Below are 16,875 nucleotides of genomic sequence, written 5' to 3' on the forward strand. Positions count from 1 at the left end.
TTTTAGAATAGCACGATAATGAAAATAATGCAAGGTATTTCTTCACCAAGGAAGACAAACAGCAAAATCATGTCAAATTGACGACTATAACAGCACTGCATCAATAATGATACTCATGATACTAATAGACCGAGACCATCCTCATTTAGCAACATCCAAAACTGTGCTCTGTGAACATACACTATTACCCCTTTTCCACCAAATCAGTTCCAGGGCTGGTTCAGGGCCAGTGCTAGTGCTGGTTCACAGCTCGTTCAACTTGCGAGCCAGCTGAGAACCAGTTTGCTTTTCCATAGCTCGCGGTGCTAAGGGGAGCCACGTCAGTTACGTCGCTGTATACGTCAGTTACGTCGCTGCGTTTGCATAAACCTTGGCGCGAACATCGAAGCAACAACAACACGGAGAAGAAGAAGTAGCAGCAACAACAACAACAATAATAATGGATGACTTCGCGTTTGTACAGCTGCTGCTTCTCGTCGCTTAAAAATGGCGACCTTCCACGGTCTTGCTATTGTTGTTGGTCTTAACAACTCTGCCCCCCCCCGCTGACATAAGCGGTTCTTTCCTCTGGCCCAGTAAAGAGTTGGTGCTAGCCTGGAATTGTTTTTTTCTGGCCCCAGAGCCAGTTCTTTGTCAGTGGAAACAGAAAACCCGGTTCCAAACTAAGCACTGGCCCCGAACCAGCCCTGGAACTGCTTTGGTGGAAAAGGGGCATATATGAACAAAAGTTTGTGGACACCTGATGATCACATGCTTTCCAAACGTATTCCCCATTTGCTGTTACAACAACCTACATACACATTTCTGGGAAGGCTTTCCACTAGAGTTTGGAGCGTGGTTGTGGGGATTTGGCCTTTCAGCCACAAGAAGATTAGTGAGGTTAGGCATCGATGTCAGGCGAGAAAGCCTGGGGTGCAGTCAGCATTCCGGTTCATCCAAAAAGCGCAGCTGAAATCACAGGTCTGTGCAGGACACTAGAGTTCTTCCACGCCAATCTTGACAAACCATGTCTTCATGGCCTTTGCTTTGTGCACAGGGGCAGTGTCATGCTGGATCAGGATTGGGCCTCTTAGTTCCAGTGAAGGGAAACGGAAATGCTACAGCATACAAAGATGCCAACTTTGTGGCTACAGTTCGAGGAAGGTCTACATGTGGGTGTGATTATCATGTGTCCACAAAGGGCATCAAGATGAGGAACTCAATAATAAAACAAACTTTGCTCAGAGGTGTACAGAAACACTTTTCCAACGGACTCTTCTACACTGCAAACCTATTCGATCCAAGGTAACCAAGGTAGAGCAAGCAAATTCACTTTATTTAAAATCAACCAGCTAATGTTATATGGAATGTGCTGAGCAGCCAAAGTGTGTGAACCATGCACAATGTAAACAGAGGAAGCAAGCTAAATAAAAATGCTACATGGCACCCGACTGCTTAATACTAAGTCGGGTACTCTCTTCTGTATCAGCATCCCTAATATATACTGCTTTAGCTGATTTAATGTCTACATCTGGAAGTAAAATAAGCCCATACAAACAGGCAATCAAAACATTTTAACCACAAATACACGTGGGCAACAAATTAAAGGGGGGGGGGGGGGGACCCAACAAAGTGTATTAGATTAATGTTCGCCTACGACAAGCTGTCAGAACAGCGACAATGCGCCCTGACATCCAGTATTCCAAACAGAAGCTTCACAATTAAGCGATATTATGTTTTCAGAACGAATGACTCACAACATGATCACCTGGAACACTTTCTTCCTACTTTCAAATACAGCACAGCTAAGCTAATTTCACTGAGGGAAAACCCAAATTAAGATGATTTAATGGTTCTTGAGTGGTGAGCTTAAAGGTTTTGTGAGATCTTCAGAATAATCTTCACATCACCCATTTGATCTTGGATTCGGATTTCTGTGCATTTCCATTGTATGCAAGAACAAGAAAAGAAGTGGAGTGATGAGGAAATAACACATTCTGTCGTCTCAATAAACTTGGATCTTATTAAATAATGTGAATCTACAGGCGGTCACAGAAGTCTCCATACACAGTGGAAATTAATGCTTTTTAGCAAAATGTAACTTTCCTTTAAAAACATCCTCTACATGATTGCCATTTCTTTGTAAACACGCAGACGGAGTCGTCTCTCCCACTCATGATTAACTCATTAACACATCCGGTGTTATGCATGTAATTGCACTTTGAATGTCTCATCTCATCTCACTATCTCTAGCCGCTTTATCCTGTTCCACAGGGTCGCAAGCAAGCTGGAGCCTATCCCAGCTGACTACGGGCGAAAGGCGGGGTACACCCTGGACAAGTCGCCAGGTCATCACAGGGCTGACACATAGACACAGACAACCATTCACACTCACATTCACACCTACGGTCAATTTAGAGCCACCAGTTAACCTAACCTGCATGTCTTTGGACTGTGGGGGAAACCAGAGCACCCGGAGGAAACCCACGCGGACACGGGGAGAACATGCAAACTCCACACAGAAAGGCCCTCGCCGGCCACGGGGCTCGAACCCGGACCTTCTTGCTGTGAGGCGACAGCGCTAACCACTACACCACCGTGCCGCCGCACTTTGAATGTGTTCCCTTAAAGTATTTTTGTGCTGTTGTCATGAGAATGATTTCAATATGTTCTTTTGTCAAAGGCCTTCTTAAAGGCTATCTGAAAATAATGTATCATTTAAACCAAGTATAAAACATTTTGAAAGAATTTTGAGGAAAAAAAAGTGTCAATTTCCACAATGTATGGAGGCTTTTGGGACACCCAATACTTAAGCAGAGTGTGAACCATTTCCGCTCACACCCACTTTGAAAACAGAGTGGTTTAAGGTGGTGGTGGTGGGGGGGACGACACACACCACATAAGACGTCTTATGGCCCTTTTCCACTACCCTTTTTCAGCTCATTTCAGCTCACTTCAGCCCGACACGGCTCGCGTTTCGACTACCTCAGAGCAGCACGACTCAGCTCGCTTCAGCCCTGCTTAGCACCCAAAACTCACACGGTTTTGGAGTGGGGCTGAAGCGAGCCAAACCGAGCCGAGTGGGGCTAGGGGCGTGAGGAGACACTCCCCTGTGCACTGATTGGTGAGGAGGAGTGTCCTCACATGCCCACACATGCCCTGCGAGCACGCTGGGATCTGTAAACACCGTAAACCCGGAAGAAGAATAATTACGAATTACGAGAATTTCTGAAGCCTTATGCGCCTCGCCTCATCTATACGCTCTTGCCAGTATCTGTTGGCGTTGTCGGTGACAACAAGCCACAGCACCAAGACCAGCAACACTAACGACTCCATGTTTATTGTTTACTATCCGGGTCGTGAGACTACCGCTTAAAAGATCACTGATGTCACTGTTTCCGCCGCCTAACGACATCACGTGACGTCCACCCACTTTCGCTAACTCCACCCAATGTGTCCACCCACTTCCAGCCAGCACAGTTCAGCGCGGTTGTAGTCGAAATGCAACTCCAACAGCCCCACTCAGCTCGACTCAGCCCAACTCAGCACGGCACGGCTCAGCCCGACTCAGCCGCGTTGGTAGTGGAAAAGCGGCATTAGTAAGGTGAACAGCTGCAATGTGCCTTGGCAGAGATCCCACAGGGCTCAGGAACTGTACTGAAGGATTCTTGAAAAGTATTCTTCTAAACTGCCACAACTGATGGTGGTGAGAGCCCTGTCTCTCCAGTTGATTTATACTTCCATGACTGCATATCTGCGAGCATGTGAAGTCATCATGCACTGAAGTCAACCTTTATCTTTGAATGTAGTGTGAATGTGTCCATTAGGGGGCAGTGTAACATGAACCAAACAGGAATGCACAGAAAAGGGAATGTGATTAGGGCTGAAACAATTACTCGAGTAACTCAAATAATTCGATTACTAAAAATGCTCAATGCATTTTTTTGTATCGAGGCTTCATTTAACAACAACAACAATAATAATAACCCATCCATCCATTTCTACCGCTTATCCGGGTCTAGGTCACGGGGATAGCAGCCTAAACAGAGCAGCCCAGACCTCCCTCTCCCTGGCCACCTCCACCAGCTCTTCCAGGGGAATACCAAGGCGTTCCCAGGCCAGCCGAGAGATGTAATCTCTCCAGCGTGTCCTGGGTCTGCCCCGGGGTCTCCTCCTGGTGGGGCATGCCCAGAGAACCTCTCCGGGAGGCGTCCAGGGGGCATCCAAACAAGGTGCCCGAACCACCTCAACTGACTCCTTTAGATGTGGAGGAGCAGCGGTTCTACTCTGAGTCTCTCCCGAATGACCAAGCTTCTCACCCTGTCTCTGAGGGAGAGCCCAGCCACCCTGCGGAGAAAACTCATTTCGACCTGGTATCTGCGATCTGATTCTTTTGGTCACTACCCACAGCTCGTGACCACAGGTGAAGGTGGGAGCATACTGTAGATGGACCAGTAAATTGAGAGCTTTGCCTTTTGGCTCAGCTCTCTCTTTACCACAACAGACCGGTTTAGTGTCCGCATCATTGCTGACGCTGTCCTGATCCGTCTGTCCAACTCCCGCTCCCCCCCACCCTCACTCGTGAACAAGACCCGAGATACTTAAACTCCTCCACTTGAGGTAGCAACTCCCCTCTGACTCGAAGTAGGCACTCCACCCGTTTCCGGCTGAGCGCCATGGCCACAGATTTGGAGGTGCTGATCCTCATCCCAGCCGCTTCACACTCGGCTGCAAACCGTCCCAGCGCATGCTGTAGGTCACAGATTGGTGAAGCAAACAGGACCACATCATCCGTAAAAAGCAGAGACGCAATCCTGATGCCATCAAACCGGACACCTTCCACCCCTTGGCTGCGCCTAGGAATTCTGTCCATAAAAGTTATGAACAGAACCAGTGACAAAGCGCAGCCCTGGCAGAGTCCCACATGCACTGGGGATGAGTCCAACTTACTGCCGGCAATGCGAACCAAACTCCTGCTCCGGTTATACAGGCTCCAAATGGCCCGCAGCAGTGGGCCCTGAACCCCATAGTCCCGAAGCTTCGGGAATAATAATAAAGTTTAATTTATATAGCGCCTTTCTCACACCCAAGGTCGCTTTACAATTTTGGGGGGAAGAGTCCACCAAAAAAGGATCAGGATGTAATTCCAATAGCGTAGCTACCCACAGTCCCACCAAAAGGCGCACAAAGATAAGTCCCACACCGCCTGCACAGCCGCTGTGCCGCCGTCGGGCAACATCACTCTGAGCTCCACACCATGGATCCACAAAGCGAGCACAGAAGCATTGCCACACAGAGCGCTGGTATGTCCCAAACCATCTGCACAGCCACCATGACACCGCCAGGCAACATCGCTCGGAACACCGCGCCAAGCACAGAAGCTCTGCCGCACAGAGCGCTGGACAACCCTGATGATAAAAAGCGCAACGAGCTCACTGCAGTCCATAGTGAGGAGCGCAGGCATCACCCACGGTGGACCAAGGCCTGAAGGAAACCGACGCCAAAACTGGGTCTGGAGCTACACCACAACCGGCAGACCAAAAAACTATACAAAACATAAAGGAAAACAAAAAGCTCTGGTGAGAAGCGGCAGCCAAAATGCGCACAGCGTACTCTCACCCGGAAACGGAAATGACGTCATTCAATTCCTATCAGCTCACTGCATTTTGCACGGATGACTATTACTGTGGCACAACGAACTGCTGTGGATACGTGACCTGAAGGAGACATCGGACGTGATTTGATGGTGCAGTTTTCAAAACAGAGGAAAAGGAAGAAAACAGCAAGGGGTGAGGAGAAGAGTATGGACAGAGAAAAGAACAGAAAATGTCAAAAGTTTGGGATCATTTCAAGATAAAACGGAGCAAAAACTGTCTGGAGTGTATCGATTGCAAAGCCGAACGAGCCTACCACAACAGCACATCGTCAATGCTACAGCACCTCAACAGAAAGCATCCAGTCTACACATCCAGTCCACAGAGCGGATCTGAGACAAGGTCACGGAAATCAGAATGATGTTCAGTAATTACGGACATATCCAACGGCTAGGTAATCAATATAGTGGCTTGTTGTTGCGTTCACACAGCGTTTATTGATGTGCAAAGTGTTTTGTGAGGAGGAGTTAAAAATCAGATCATGATAACGTGACATTAGCTTAGCAGGTGCTAGCTGAGTAATGAGCTGATTTACACTTCTAGCAGACAAAACAGTGTGGTGCAACAAGCAAAGGCTTAACAGATACAGTGGGTATGGAAAGTATTCAGACCCCTTTAAATGTTTCACTCTTTGTTTCATTGCAGCCATTTGCTAAAATCAAAAAAGTTCATTTTATTTCTCATTAATGTACACTCAGCACCCCATCTTGACAGAAAAAAACAGAAATGTAGAAATTTTTGCAAATTTATTAAAAAAGAAAAACTGAAATATCACATGGTCATAAGTATTCAGACCCTTTGCTCAGTATTGAGTAGAAGCACCCTTTTGAGCTAGTACAGCCATGAGTCTTCTTGGGAATGATGCAACAAGTTTTTCACACCTGGATTTGGGGATCCTCTACCATTCTTCCTTGCAGATCCTCTCCAGTTCTGTCAGGTTGGATGGTGAACGTTGGTGGACAGCCATTTTGAGGTCTCTCCAGAGATGCTCAATTGGGTTTAGGTCAGGGCTCTGGCTGGGCCAGTCAAGAATGGTCACAGAGTTGTTCCGAAGACATTCCTTTGTTATTTTAGCTGTGTGCTTAGGGTCATTGTCTTGTTGGAAGGTGAACCTTCGGCCCAGTCTGAGGTCCTGAGCACTCTGAAAGAGGTTTTCTTCCAGGATATCTCTGTACTTGGCCGCATTCATCTTTCCTTCAATTGCAACCAGTTGTCCTGACCCTGCAGCTGAAAAACACCCCCATAGCATGATGCTGCCACCACCATGTTTCACTGTTGGGATTGTATTGGGCAGGTGATGAGCAGTGCCTGGTTTTCTCCACACATACCGCTTAGAATTAACGCCAAAAAGTTCAAGCTTCCTTGTCCAGGGTGTACCCCACCTTTCGCCCGTAGTCAGCTGGGATAGGCTCCAGCTTGCCTGCGACCCTGTAGAACAGGATAAAGCGGCTACAGATAATGACATGAGATGAGATGAATTCAATCTTAGTCTCAGCAGACCAGAGAATCTTATTTCTCATAGTCTGGGAGTCCTTCGTGTGTTTTTTGGCAAACTCTATGCGGGCTTTCATATGTCTTGCACTGAGGAGAGGCTTCCGTCGGGCCACTCTGCCATAAAGCCCCGACTGGTGGAGGGCTGCAGTGATAGTTGACTTTGTGGAACTTTCTCCCATCTTCCTACTGCATCTCTGGAGCTCAGCCACAGTGATCTTTGGGTTCTTCTTTACCTCTCTCACCAAGGCTCTTCTCCCACGATTGCTCAGTTTGGCTGGACGGCCAGGTCTAGGAAGAGTTCTGGTCGTCCCAAACTTCTTCCATTTAAGGATTATGGAGGCCACTGTGCTCTTAGGAACCTTGAGTGCTGCAGAAATTCTTTTGTAACCTTGGCCAGATCTGTGCCTTGCCACAATTCTGTCTCTGAGCTCCTTGGGCAGTTCCTTCGACCTCATGATTCTCATTTGCTCTGACATGCACTGTGAGCTGTAAGGTCTTATATAGACAGGTGTGTGCCTTTCCTAATCAAGTCCAATCAGTTTAATTAAACACAACTGGACTCCAATGAAGGAGTAGAACCATCTCAAGGAGGATCAGAAGAAATGGACAGCATGTGAGTTAAATATGAGTGTCACAGCAAAGGGTCTGAATACTTATGACCATGTGATATTTCAGTTTTTCTTTTTTAATAAATTTGCAAAAATTTCTACATTTCTGTTTTTTTTCTGTCAAGATGGGGTGCTGAGTGTACATTAATGAGAAATAAAATGAACTTTTTTGATTTTAGCAAATGGCTGCAATGAAACAAAGAGTGAAAAATTTAAAGGGGTCTGAATACTTTCCGTACCCACTGTATGTCTAATACATGTCCGGTATAATCCATACTGCGGTCATGTTAGCCGTTTCTTCAACAGCACTTACACTTATTCCATATTTGTTGTTTCACCCCTCTCTCACACGCACGCATGCACGCACACACACCTCACAGTGATGCATGAAATGCACAAGAGAGCAGAATATCAGGTGGTGGAAGTAGCAACTGGAGCCTAAATGTACCAATCCAATACAGCAGGTACACTCATTACAGTCTGATTGTAGCGATCAGGCTCAGCAGGTGTAGGGTGTGTCATGTTTTTTAAGGTAACTTGAAAGTTACTTGTTTTTTTTTTTTGTTATGTTTTGTTTTTACATTTCAGAAAACATTTTCTTTAAAACCTATGACGTAATATGCAATGAGGAATTAAAAATGTTAATTTTTCTAAAAAAAAAAAAAAATGGCTGTTTATTTTAAGATGCCCGTCTTATTTTCTCTTGTATATTTGCTATTACTCTTTAATAATCAAGAATATTTCTTATCTGATTACTCGATGGAATAATGAGTAGAATACTCGACTGCTAAAATACATTGATAGCTGCAGCTCTAAATAAATGTGATGCACAAAATGGGCAAAAACAGATTTGCGTTTCATTTTGGAGACAAGTAGAAGAGAACACGGATTTTAGTTTTCTTTAAATTAATCCATTATACGATAATGTGCTCATGTGCCATGTGGGAAAAGCATGATGCAAACTCACTGACTCGCTCATGCTGTTCATTTATAGCAGTCCATGAGAGAATTCTGTATATTTTACGAAAGACACCAGCCTGAGAAACTAGCAGTGTGAACAGGTCTATACTGACATTTTTTGAAAGGGTTTTTCATGAGTTTCTGGCGTGAACTAATATATGATTTTTACTAGACGACACGGGCGGCACGGTGGTGTAGTGGTTAGCGCCGTCGCCTCACAGCAAGAAGGTCCTGGGTTCGAGCCCCGTGGCCGGCGAGGGCCTTTCTGTGCGGAGTTTGCATGTTCTCCCCGTGTCTGCGTGGGTTTCCTCCGGGTGCTCCGGTTTCCCCCACAGTCCAAAGACATGCAGGTTAGGTTAACTGGTGACTCTAAATTGACCGTAGGTGTGAATGTGAGTGTGAATGGTTGTCTGTGTCTATGTGTCAGCCCTGTGATGACCTGGCGACTTGTCCAGGGTGTACCCCGCCTTTCGCCCGTAGTCAGCTGGGATAGGCTCCAGCTTGCCTGCGACCCTGGAGAACAGGATAAAGCGGCTAGAGATAATGAGATGAGATGAGACTAGACGACACTTCCAGTAAAGGGGGTGTGGAGCATGCCCTGAGTCTATAGATAACAGGGAGTACTGGATGTAACAAGATCAACTGTGAGCTACTGCTCACTTACGTATCTCGCCCATGGTCGGCTGGGACAGGCTCCAGCTTGCCCGCGACCCTGCACAAGATAAGCGGTTACAGATAATGGATGGATGGCTTTAACGGTGCTCTGTGGGATATTGAAAGTTTGAGATATTTTTTTAATAACCTAACGCTGATCTATACTTCTCCACAACTATGTCTGACCTGTTTGGAGAGTGCCTTGGTCTTCATGTGGCTTGCTTAGTGGTGTTGCAATCTCAGATGCCTTTCAGAAGAGGTGTATTTATACTGACATCATGTGATGGCTCACGTGACACTTTGCACAAAGGTGGACCTTAAATCAACTAATTATATGACTTCTGAAGTTAATTAGTTGGGACAGATCTTTATTTAGGGGTTTCCATAGCAGGGGTGAATGCATATATACTCACAACTTTTCCGTTTTTTAATCTGTGCGTTTTTTTTTTTTTTTGGTTTGTTTTTTAACCCCCCCCCCCCATTCCATGTCAATTTATTAGACCATTTTGTTCAGCCTATTACATAAAATCCAAATAAAACACACTTTAATTTCAGGTTGTAATGCAACAAAACAGGAAAAAACAGGGGGTGAAAACTTTCATAAGGAACAGTCAATTAAAATTTAACCTTTTTAAAACATTTTCTAGTCAGAATAATGGACGAGTGGGAGCAAAAACGCATGCGTAAAGGTTTGTTCTATTTAATAAGACTTTTGCCACGTTTCCTTTCTTCTTTTTTTTTTGCACCATCCACACTTTAAAGCCTCACACATCACAATTCTAAGCCATCAATATGAAACAAAGCCTTCAAAATGACACCGCGAGAACTGCTGGCTATCTTAATTGAAATCATCCCGTGCTCCTGAAGACGTCTCAGTCCCAGAATTCGGAGCTGTGGGCTAGACTATTGTCAAAAGCCCTGCCCAGGGGACAGTATCTTTAAACATGGAGCAAATGCTCTAAAAATTCATGGCTATGCTATGAAAGTTCAAGAGGGAGAAGGACAAATCTGTTTAACAGGATGGAAAATGTCAAAGTCACAGCAAACGGTGTCTGGTGACTTTGAATTGATGGCGATCGCAAAATAAATAAGTAGCGTGAACATAATAGCACACAACACCCATGCTACACAAAAACAGATACGACAAAGGCAATTTGCCTTACAAAAGGAGCAGGAGAAAAGATTGAAAAGTAAAATGCATCCAAAAGTAGCTTAATTACCTGTTGATCCAACAGACCAAGTGATGTTGAGGTTGAAGTTGTTCGATGCGTTGATGGACATGTCCAAATTTTTATTGGTCTTAAGGAAGACAATAAGAGCAAAGTGAATCATTAGATCTCTCACCGCAGCAAAGTTTATAATATACACCTGCATTTCATTCATGTATGTGTGAAAGTCTGGGAAACACATGCCAGAGTTCGCTGTGCTTGAATCCTGAACAGCCAAAAATGGCAATAACTTGGGTTTTGGCTATTTTTTTTTTTTTTTGACTGTGCCATAATGCGACATCAATTGTCAGAAACAATAAATATATTTCCCCCAAAATGACATGAAGATGTATTTCTTGCCTTTTTAATCTTGCCTAGAAAAGATTATACTTGGTACAGTCAGTCTGCCATAACAAAATGTGATCTCATAGACAATATCAGGATTTGATCAAGTTACTGAAGAGCTACATGCCACAGCAAAAAGGACAGGAGCCGAACCAACTCAGATTGTAATCAGATACCGTCTATGATGCTCCTGTGCTACAGCCAGAAAAGGAATCGTTTAAGGCTGTTTAAGGCTCCGTTTCATTTATCTGGGGTAACTTAATGTTAGAAATTGACCTGTTGTTGAAATACATACAAGAGAGAAACATTTCAGTTCAGGAAAGCTGTAATTTTCAGAACTATATAAAATAAATATCAAAATTTCAGCAAGTCAAGGGTTTCCCCAGGCCACCACAAACATTTCAAAGCATTATCAAACTTCTTTTAGCTGGATAAATTATCAAAACTAAGCACACAAACAAGACATTCTTGGAAACTAGATAGAACTCGACGCCAACGGCATCGATGGGGATGCCTCCGCCCGGTAGACTACATGCCTTATTAAGTTGTGATTTGGGGATGGACATTTGACCTCACAGTAATCTTGACCTGGTGAAATTACTTTTATCGGCCTTGGAGATATTGTGCTCACAAGGTCTTCGGACAGACATTTGGCCTCATAGTGACCTTGACCTTAGACCGTTTGGTCTCAAAATCTAATCAGTTCATGTTTGTCCCAAAGTGCACAAATGGTGAAAGTTTGGTGAAATTCCTTTCATTAGCCTTTGAGATATCGTGTTCACAAGGGTTCGGGACGGACGCACGCACGCATGGACGGACGGGCAACCCGAAAACATAATGCCTCCTGCACCTTACGGTGGCGGAGGCATAAAAAGGCTTCTTTGGATGGTTAAAGAAACAGTCCACCGTACTTCCATAATGAAATATGCTCTTATCTGAATTGAGACGAGCTGCTCCGTACCTCTCCGAGCTTTGCGCGACCTCCCAGTCAGTCAGACGCAGTCAGACGCGCTGTCACTCCTGTTAGCAATGTAGCTAGGCTCAGTATGGCCAATGGTATTTTTTGGGGCTGTAGTTAGATGTGACCAAACTCTTCCACGTTTTTCCTGTTTCCATAGGTTTATATGACCAGTGATATGAAACAAGTTCAGTTACACAAATTGAAACGTAGCGATTTTCTATGCTATGGAAAGTCCGCACTATAATGACAGGTGTACTAACACCTTCTGCGCGCTTCGACAGCGCATTGATATCTGAGCTCCGTATTAGGGTGTTAGGGACTGTTTTGAAGAAGGCGGAAGTTTATCGCCGAAACTGTCAAGGTAACATCTTAAAAAATCCTTGTCTTAAGAAACGAATTTAAAGAATAGTTTCAATAGGTAGACATAATGAACTTTCACTACATATGATCCAATATTACATATCTGTGAGTGGCAAAAGTATGTGAACCTCTAGGATTAGCAGTTAATTTGAAGGTGAAATTAGAGTCAGGTGTTTTCAATCAATGGGATGACAATCAGGTGTGAGTGGGCACCATGTTTTATTTAAAGTACAGGGATCTATCAAAGTCTGATCTTCACAACACATGTTTGTGGAAGTGCATCATGGCACGAACAAAGGAGATTTCTGAGGACCTCAGAAAAAGTGTTGTTGATGCTCATCAGGCAGGAAAAGGTTACAAAACCATCTCTAAAGAGTTTGGACTCCACCACTCCACAGTCAGACAGATTGTGTACAAATGGAGGAAATTCAAGACAATTGTTACCCTCCCCAGGAGTGGTCGACCAACAAAGATCACTCCAAGAGCAAGGTGTGTAATATTTGGCGAGGTCACAAAGGACCCCAGGGTAACTTCTAAGCAACTGAAGGCCTCTCTCACATTGGCTAATGTTAATGTTCATGAGTCCACCATCAGGAGAACACTGAACAACAAATGGTGCGCATGGCAGGGTTGCAAAGAGAAAGCCACTGCTCTCCAAAAAGAACATTGCTGCTCATCTGCAGTTTGCTAAAGATCACGTGGACAAGCCAGAAGGCTATTGGAAAAATGTTCTGTGGATGGATGAAACCAAAATAGAACTTTTTGGTTTAAATGAGAAGTATTATGTTTGGAGAAAGGAAAACACTGCATTCCAGCATAAGAACCTTATCCCATCTGTGAAACATGGTGGTGGTAGTATCATGGTTTGGGCCTGTTTTGCTGCATCTGGGCCAGGACGGCTTGCCATCATTGATGGAACAATGAATTTTGAATTATACCAGCGAATTCTAAAGGAAAATGTCAGGACATCTGTCCATGAACTGAATCTCAAGAGAAGGTGGGTCATGCAGCAAGACAACGACCCTAAGCACACAAGTTGTTCTACCAAAGAATGGTTAAAGAAGAATAAAGTTAATGTTTTGGAATGGCCAAGTCAAAGTCCTGACCTTAATCCAATCGAAATGTTGTGGAAGGACCTGAAGCGAGCAGTTCATGTGAGGAAACCCACCAACATCCCAGAGCTGAAGCTGTTCTGTACAGAGGAATGAGATAAAATTCCTCCAAGCCGGTGTGCAGGACTGATCAGTAGTTACGAGAAACGTTTAGTTGCAGTTACTGCTGCACAAGGGGGTCACACCAGATACTGAAAGCAAAGGTTCACATACTTTTGACACTCACAGATATGTAATACTGGATCATTTTCCTCAATAAATAAATGACCAAGTATAATATTTTTGTCTCATTTGTTTAACTGGGTTCTCTTTATCTACTTTTAGGACTTGTGTGAAAATCTGATATGCATTCGTTTAATGGTCTTCTGCATGTTAAATAGTTACAAAATTATAATAAAGCGAATACTTTATGATTTATTTGGTGTTACATATTTTCTTTGGCCAAGGGAAGGGTGGTGGGCCAGAATTATAACATGGCGGTGTGCCACTTTAAAAGCGCCCGTGGAGAACACTGAAATGTGTATTAGAATGTAAACCTGAACTACTGTCTGAGCTGGGCAGTTATATCAGTGATGTATGTTATTGTGAAATAAACCCTGACAAGGTGATGCAGCATCCTGAAGAGAAGCAGAGGGGTTTATTACACAATAATGTCTAGCCCGCTATGCAATATCCCGCTTATTACACTAAAAAAATTAATAATTTGTCAAAAAATATTGATCTATGGACCATGCTAATGACATGGTCCATCACAATGTCGTAGCACAGAATGCCATGATTGACCAATCAGAATCGAGTCTTCAAATGAGACGTGTAAACAAAAATAAGGCTCACCTTCTGACTGATCAGGCTTGGGTTTCCCAAAAGCATCGTAGCACAAAGATCATCGTTAAATGGTAGCGCGAGCATCACAATGAACGCTCTCTCTCCTAGTTAAGATGCTCTTAGCGTTAAGAAGCTTTTGGGAAACCCACCCCAGACTGGTGACAGGAACCATGCTATCGAAAGTCCTTCCCGCGCCACGTGGCGCACAGGGCAGCACTGATCTCCGTTTCTGTAGCCCTCGGCCTCTCGCCTATTACATAGCTAGGATTACAGTGGGGGGCCGGTCTTCTGGTAACCGCAAGAGTTTGACTCCCCACTGCAGCGTGCCTTGCCAGACGGCAGTAGGTACCATTTTTATGATGGTCTTTGGTAACCATGCTATAGTATAAAGAAAATTAATCAATACCTTCTGACCAATCAGATTTGAGACTTCATTGTTGCGATATAAAGGTTTCCACATAGCTGCTTTAAAGATTCTGAACAACAAACCGAAGAAGCCTTTAAGGCCCCCCCGTTGTTTTTTTTTATTTAAAAAATTAATAATAATAACGTAAACCAAAGAGTCAGACAAATGCAGTACTGTGTATTGAGCAAGATGAGTGGAGAATGACTGACCTGTTCTGGAGTGGCCATGAAGTTAATGGCAGTGTAATAGTGGTCATCCTCTTGAAGCAGACTGAAGGTGAACTGGTAGTCAATCAAAAGGTTGTCTGTTCCAAATATCCAAAACATATTACAGTCAAAGCTTTTACATTACAGCCTAGTGCAACACACTATATCAATTATTAAAGGCTTTAGAAGTAGGAATCATTAATTCAGACATGCTGATAGAAGTAACATTCAGAAAATTGTTCACCTTTGGGATGCAGTCACAACAGATGAAATATGTGGCATTATGAAAAAGTTGCACAAATGGCTACTTTAAAGTGCTAAATGACTCATCAGTCATCTGTAGCTGCTCCATGACTAACTGAATGCATCACCAAATTAGTTCCGATTACAGTGACTTTTTCTGAGATATTTAAGGTCTGTGACGTTTTCAGAAATGCCCTCTTATAAAATGCCATAACCTCTTACAGATACCACAACGAGTGCAGATAGTCATAATGCTGAACACAAATGCCCTGAGTAGTAGCTGTTCACAGTGCTGCTCTGACAGGCAATGGCCATTGCTTTATTGCAAGATGGAATACTTTGTCTTTAGAGCCTGTCAGGACTGCTGCTGTGAGTCGTCTAGTAATGAGTAATTACCTGTCCAATAAAGAGAAGGACACATGGACACGGCATTAACAGGCTGTTGTGAGGAGAATAATCGAGGCGCGTGCCGTCAAGCTCAAAAACAGGTCTCGGATAATTTGCAGAAAATAGATGTCGATTTTACATTATGCAAAATAAGTCCTCGAATTAGTCTAGAAATTATATTCAATATGACAAAATACCAGAAAACTAGGAACTATCATTTTCGCACATACAGTCCAGTGCAGACATAAGCAGGCAGTGACTGTTTTTGTTTTATTTCATATTTCAAATCCAATGCACCAGGAGGTTAAAAATTAAGTCCTTTAGGAGTCCTTAGGCTTGAGTGTTTTTCCTATATTGCCCAAAAAATCTTTCATTAAAAGCACTTTGCGCACTTTAACCTCTCAGAACCATTTTTATCTCGGCACACAGTGTAGCAAGATACACTATATGGCCAAAGGTATGTACACTTGACCATCACACTCATGTAGGTTTGCTGAACATCCCACTCCAGACCCTTGGGCATTAATATGGCGTTGGTCCCCTTCCCTTTGCAGTTATAACCATCTCCACTCTTCTGGGAAGACTTTCCAACTAAAGCGTCATCTTGGAGACGCTTTCGGCTTTGCAAAGAATAAGTATTTCGGAGACCAAATGGAATTGAATTGAACAGAAATGGACAGAAATGGACGAGTGGTGTGGACGTGTAAAGACTGCGTCTGTTCGAAAGATCAAACAATCGCTATCTTATCGATATTCGGCTCCCTGAACAGCACCGGCGTCGATCAAGGCCGTTGCTGGGGCAACATTTCCCCCAGAAGGTCACTGCTGGGAGACACTCTTGCATTCTTCGCATTCCTTCCCCAATTTTCCGCGGTCGTCGTTTTTCACCCCCGGTGTGACAAGCGGGTGCGTGACCAGCGCCGTTTGCATGGCTGCAGGAGCGGACGGCTGCTTGCTTGCACTGGGTTACCTCTACCCCCTCCCCTCCCCCCCACCCCTGATTGCCCCCTCCTTCCCCCTCCCCCTCAAATCCCATGTTTTAAAGTGTACTTGTGTTATTGTGTGCTTGTGCGGAGGTTTTTAAATGCTCCCACACTGTACTCCTGATAGGAGCATAGTGGGGGGTGTTCTTTTTTTCCTCATGTTACTACTGTGTTTCTTTTTCTTTTCTTTTATCCCTGTCTTCCTGTCCTGTTCCCCCTCTGTAAGGACAGGTTGATGGTCAATTTCACTGGTAACAGTGATAATAAAGGGTTCATTCATTCATAGATTCTGGAGCATGGCTTTGAAGACTTGTCCATTTAGACAAAAGCGCATTAGTGAGGTCAAGCAGTGCTGTTGGGTGAGGAGGCCTGGGGTGAATCCCAGTTCGTCCTAAAGGTGTTCATTGGCATTGAAGTCAGGGCTCTGTGCAGGTTACTTGAGTTCTTTTACTCCAACCTTGGCAAACCTTCTGTGCACAGTGATGATATC

The 16,875-nt window shown here is 44.2% G+C and overlaps 1 protein-coding gene across 2 annotated transcripts in view; it reads right to left on the minus strand.

The window, feature by feature from the left end:
• Positions 1–16,875, minus strand: part of atrnl1b (attractin-like 1b) — a 336,438-nt gene that overhangs the window by 133,773 nt on the left and 185,790 nt on the right. For both annotated transcript variants that reach the window (XM_060939921.1, XM_060939920.1), the window contains exons 23-24: positions 14,776–14,870; positions 10,570–10,648 (exon numbers count right to left, since the gene is read on the minus strand). In XM_060939921.1, coding sequence (XP_060795904.1) covers positions 10,570–10,648; positions 14,776–14,870 — 174 coding nt within the window. The remainder of the gene's footprint in view (positions 1–10,569; positions 10,649–14,775; positions 14,871–16,875) is intronic.

The sequence above is a fragment of the Neoarius graeffei genome, chromosome 14 (genome assembly GCF_027579695.1).
Source record: "Neoarius graeffei isolate fNeoGra1 chromosome 14, fNeoGra1.pri, whole genome shotgun sequence".
NCBI lineage: Eukaryota > Metazoa > Chordata > Actinopteri > Siluriformes > Ariidae > Neoarius > Neoarius graeffei.